General features: G+C 27.9%; 1 protein-coding gene across 1 annotated transcript in view; it reads right to left on the reverse strand.

Moving 5' to 3' along the window:
• The window catches only part of LOC115888629 (leukocyte surface antigen CD53-like), a 36,890-nt gene extending 31,149 nt beyond the window's left edge, over positions 1-5,741 (reverse strand). Inside the window, exon 1 of the mRNA XM_030908397.1 lies at positions 5,609-5,741. Coding sequence (XP_030764257.1) covers positions 5,609-5,689 — 81 coding nt within the window. The 5' untranslated portion in view covers positions 5,690-5,741. The remainder of the gene's footprint in view (positions 1-5,608) is intronic.
• Positions 5,742-6,000: the final 259 nt, after the last annotated feature.

Here is a 6,000-nt window from a genome sequence, read left to right on the forward strand (position 1 = left end):
AATCAAGAAAAATGTCATTAAAACTGTAATAATTGGGAATCACTTCCGGTTTTAAGGTTCATCTACACAGGTCAGTCACGTCTCAGTCTCACTTAACATATTTGACTGCTATTCAGACATATCAGTCAAAAATTGCCCTTCGATTGAGATAGCTGGAATGGGTTTTACTGAAAATTTTACTGCAAAAGTATAAGATAAGATAACATTTAAAATTATTAGTTCCCTTTCGGTTAAACCGGAAGATTGAATAACATTTGTTTGGTCACCCGGTTTATTAAAATAACTATATATTATTTATTAAACCAGGAAACATAAATTATTCTTCTTTATGCAATTTTTTGTTAAATCTGAAGTTATCATAAGTAAAAATTTAACTATGTATAATAATAGCACATTAAAAATAGAAAACCAGCACATTTAGAATAGAAAGAAGTACGCAAATTTTTTTAATGCAATATGCATTATTAACCGTTATAAAGAAAAATTAAATAAAATATATTTCCACCAAATTGTCAATAATAATATTGTTTTATATAAATTTTGTAAAAAGTAGAAATATAGACTCTTCAATAAGATGATATATGATAGTGACAGTTGTGTCTCTGTATTATAAATATATATGATTATTATAATGCACACGTAAATTGTATTTTCTGTATTTTTTTTCTCATTTTTATAGAAGCAGTTAATATTGGGTGCGTCTCGAAAGTGGCTCAACCCTATAACTTTTTTATTTTTTTTTAACGGAAAACGAGATTCGGTATGTCAGTAAATGACATAAATTCGGATTGATTGACGTATTCAATTATTTTTGGGCACTTCTTGTTTCACCGGAAATAACTATAACTTTTGATTTTTAAATGGCACCGTCGGCATATTTCTACATTATTCGATAGAAAATGACACTCTGAATAGAATGACATATCATATATGCCATTTCAGTTTAAAAAAAATCGTATTTTAAATTTCAATCTGGAGTGCCATGGCTATATTAAAAACTTTAATTTTTAATAAAGGAGCCTTGGAAAAATATATTTGATCGTCTAAAGTTTTCCATGTCCTGTCCTGGCTAGTTAAGAGATACCCAAACCGTATTTTTAATCATATCTCAATTTTTTCAAACGTAACGGGGGTGGCTTATTAGCATATTTGAAAAAAGCACTTTTTACGAATAGTTTGGTACTGCACACTTGGTATTTCGTGTCAAATTGTTGTATGAACCGCATGTTACAATTTCAAATAAACCATATGCGAAAACGTCAAAAGTTGACATATATATTATAATATATCCATAGATAAAAGAAAATAATCTACTATTAAGATAGATATGAAACTTATAGTAAAATTTTGGGTCAAAGCGCCCCTCCGTGTTTTTAGTAGAGACTACGTTTAACCCAGCGCCTTCGCCTTTTCTGCTGTAAATGTTTTTTATGTTTATATTTGAATTCAAAGGATTTATTTTTAAAGTTACACTGATATATTACTATATCAGAGTAACTTTAATAAAAACATAAGAATATATATATATATATATATATATATATATATATATATATATATATATATATATATATATATATATATATATATATATATATATATATATATTTTACAGTTTATTTTTTTATTTAGTTTACAGAGTTTCATGTAAAATGATCATAAGTCGACTGGCTGTCTAATGAATAAACCGAGATTTATAGATTTTAAAGCGAACGAAAAAAAAATCAAACAACGAATACATACCATATATTTTTCTTTTATCTAAGATCCAAACCAAACCTTATCGTCTTTTGGAAACACGTGCATTTTTGCAGTTTTGTTAGTTTCTTTGCAAGATGCAACACAACAAGAAAACACCATTTTTACAGTTAACAAATGATAAAACTATTTCTGACTATGACATTTAAAATTTAGATAGATAGTAAATTAAAAAACAAACCGATATTTGCAGACGCAAGCCCAAATTCAATAATAATCAGAACTTTTCCTGCGAAAACCAGGCTTATTTCACTGAAAAGGTATATTTTCAAAGTATATTTTGATTTATCAGCAATCATTGTCAAGTTGACAATATACAGGATATTTTCTAATTAGTTTAAAAAAATTGTGGTGTGATTGCTTATGTGTTCTTAAAACAATTTTTATATAACCATTGGGTCTAAAGTACGTCCTTTCTGATCTACAGGGTGTTAAAAATTTAAAAAAAATCGATTTTTTTGCTTAACATAAATGGTACACCACTGCTTTTTTTAAAGGAAATATATTTTTTTCTTGACAGGCCTTCCTTTTTCAACAAAATTGATCTTTTGAGTTTTTCTTGTTCATCAAAGGGTTGTCGAGAAAAAAACAAATATACTTATTAAGAGCCCGTCTTAATTCGTTTTCTAACGATTTTTTATTTTTTAGATTAATTAGGAAACACCCTGTATATGCATATCACAGGCAACCAAATAAACTAGTAACCTCTAAAAATACCTTTCACTACTATCTACTACTACTTCACCATATAAGTTTCCAGGCAATGAATATATCATTCTACTCAGAATATCATTTTCTATCGAATAAAGTAGAAATATACCGAAGGTGCCATTTAAAAATCAAAAGTTGTAGTTATTTCCCGTGAAACAGAAAGTGAACAAAAGCAATTGAATACCGAATACGTCAATCAATCCTAATTTATGTTTTGTGCTCGTTTTTCGTGTCTGCGAGTGTAGTTAGGTGAGTGTGTTTAGGTATACCACTGTGGGACTGAGTAACTGTGCCTTTTCGATAGGTTACAAAAGAACCGAGATACGAAGAGGTTCAAAAAATGCAACATTTTGAAATTCGCCCTGTATTTCAGGAAGTAAAAGAGCTAGGACAAATCTGTGTAGCAACTTTAGTTTTGTAAAAAATTAGCACAGTGATGTGAAAGCCGCATCTTTGTGTGTCTACTCATAAACGAGAAACGCCGAAAAACACACGAAAATACTAGGACACCCTATATTTCTGAAATAGATTATGTTAAATAAAAACTTTATCTTAGAAAACTCATGACATTTTTTCATAAGAAATTTTCTTTAAAATATCAGGTGGATTATTGAATTATTATATTACCTAAAACATTTATTTCTAATGAGTCATAATTTCTTTATTTCCTCGAAGTGCGGCTTATAAAAATATAACAAATAAAAGATAAACCCTTTTTTCCATAGCAACTATTAAAATAAGGCTAAAATTGCCTTATATCTATCAAAAATAGTAGATAAAATAGTATTTTAACCGCAATAGTACTTTAACCGCATTTTTATATTCCTTTTCATAAGTTCATAAGTTATTCGGGATTTAAATGGAAGTAGTTTGGATATGGCGTTTGTCGCCTCAGCCTGAATATCTGTTGGTAATTTATAGTAGTGGGAACTATCGAATGAATACTATCGAAACATTCGATAGTTGCAATTTATTCGAATAATTCGATAGCTAGTAAGAAAACATTCGTTGAAAACTATTCGAATAAAAATTATCGAATAGATGCGTCATCTGCCTTGAAATATTGTATTCTAGTAATTCGGCAGCAAAAACCATTCATTTATAAAATTCATTTATTCGTCAGGATCGATTATAATAAAATATTAACTGGATTTTAGTTGTCGCCCGGCGATGTAGGTTTCTTTCCGAGAAACCCGACAGCGGTCGGTGGCAATGCTATGAAAGAAGCCGGCATCTTTGATTTTTTGCGGAGTAAAGATAAGGACACATTATTTTTTTTATTGAGGTGCTGGTATTTACACAGAAAAATACATTATGAAGGGCGCTGTTGCAATATATTGATATTAGTTGATATTAGCAAAGAATATTATTTTTTGGTTTTAGTTAGTTAGGGATTGTATGTCTATATACATATTTTGCATTTTTTTTATTAATATTCTGTTGTTACACTGCAATAATACTTTTTATTTTGGATGTAGGAAAATTATTTTTAATATTTTTAAGCAAAGACTGGTTTATTAAAAAAAAATAATAATAACAGTAATAAATAAAATTGTTGAACCTATTAACAACAAAATTTAAAATCATTTAATATAATGTTTTTTTTAAGTATTAGCAAAATATAAACAACAAATTAAAAGTCAAAATTATTTATATTAGATACTATTTAAAAATAATAGTCTCTAAATTTTTTGGCAACGTTGGTTTATTAAATAATAATAATTACAGAACTAATTTGTTATATTAACAACAAATTTTAAAGTCATGAAATATAAACATTTATTAATTTTGTAAGCGTGCAGTGTAATGGAAGGAAAACATAAATAAAAAATTAGAAATCAAAATTATTTATATTAGGTACTTTAAATTGCTATTTAAAAATAATATTTACTTTTACTGGCATTTACTTTAAAAAATAAGTAAAATATTTCTTCGCAAAAAACTACATGTAAGAGAATTAGCATAAACAAAATACAAACATCGTTAACTTTTTTTTTTTAAATTGGCACGGGTAAAACTTTTAACAATTTAATTTTCTCACACCATAGTTAGAGTTCGATAACCACATTTACTTAACCACATTACTTAAATATGATTATTAAGTTCCAACTAATTCATATTATTAAAACATCTAAAATACAAATATGTATTTTTAAAATTAATTGTAAGTTCATCTCATCTCTCTTAAAAATTGCTACTTCTCAAAATTTCCCATTAAAAAATAGACTATATACCATATAAAATTAAATAATTGAAAGATCGGACTACGGAAAATCACACAAATTTACGGAAAAATTTTGACCACCTGCACACGCACACAATCGTCAATTAAAAAAAACTATTATTTTGGTATTTTTAATATTTTAATAAACGCAAAAATACCACAGTATTTATAAGGCGAAGTTATAAAAATTTGGAAGAACTAATAATGCACTGACTCATACAAAAATCAAACGAATACTAAATTTCATTTATCAAAAGCATTCGATAGTCGTGGCTCAACGATAACCATTTAGTCGCACGGCGAGGTTGTCACATATGCTTTAGTATACAAATGAATGAATGATTTTATTCGAATAAAACCATTCGATAGTTGAAATCATTCATTCAGTAACCATTCGATAGTCTAATTCATTCGATAGTTCCCATCGCTAGTAATTTACTTATTTCGTTTTTAGTCATTTCTTGCCCCAATTCAATCAGCAATCGACACGAAAGAGAATTAAAAAATATTGACTTAAAACTGACAACTAAAGAGACAGTTTTATTTATTCGTCAAATTACATAGAAACCAATGCCAACCCAGCACAATATTTTTTCTACTCGTAATAAATTCCTTGAAATAATAATTTCTAAATATTTTTTAAAATGTAACTCGCTATGAAAAAAAAACATTGTTTTATACACGACGATAACATTGCATTATCGTCTCCCAAAATTAATTCACTCGCGATTTCATCGCTCGGGAATTAATCTTTTCGGTCGACGATAAAATACCATTTTATCGTCTTGTATAAAAAATAACTATATTATGACTTATAACAAAAGCAATGTAACAATTAAAGTTAATTCTCTTTTATAACTGCTTGGACTTAACTTGGAAAAAACTAATTAAAATATTTTTCAAATTAATACTTACTGCAAACAATAAATTAAATCCGAACAATAAGTATTTAATAACATTCAATTCGCAGGTTCTCATTTTGAAGTCGTCCAACATTAGAGAACAGGTGGAAAATGTGAAAACGATGCGTGTTGCCCTTTAAGTCGCGACTGGCTGACCACTGCCCAGTTAAGGGTTTAAGAAAACTCTCGTACTCTCCGAAAGTTTCTCGGGGAGTTATTGCCTTACGCAGGCTAATATTTTATTTATTGGATAATTAAGGAATCTTGTGTCGGAAATTTTATATATGTAAACAAAGGAAATGGTAAAATTGGAGGTAAATATAAGGAAATCGATTTACGTGTGGAAATTGGAAATAGTAACTTTAACATTGACATTTAGAATAACCGAAATTACTAATAGATTAA

The sequence above is a fragment of the Sitophilus oryzae genome, unplaced genomic scaffold (genome assembly GCF_002938485.1).
Source record: "Sitophilus oryzae breed Bouriz unplaced genomic scaffold, Soryzae_2.0 scaffold_803_pilon_pilon, whole genome shotgun sequence".
Classification (NCBI taxonomy): Eukaryota; Metazoa; Arthropoda; class Insecta; order Coleoptera; family Curculionidae; genus Sitophilus; species Sitophilus oryzae.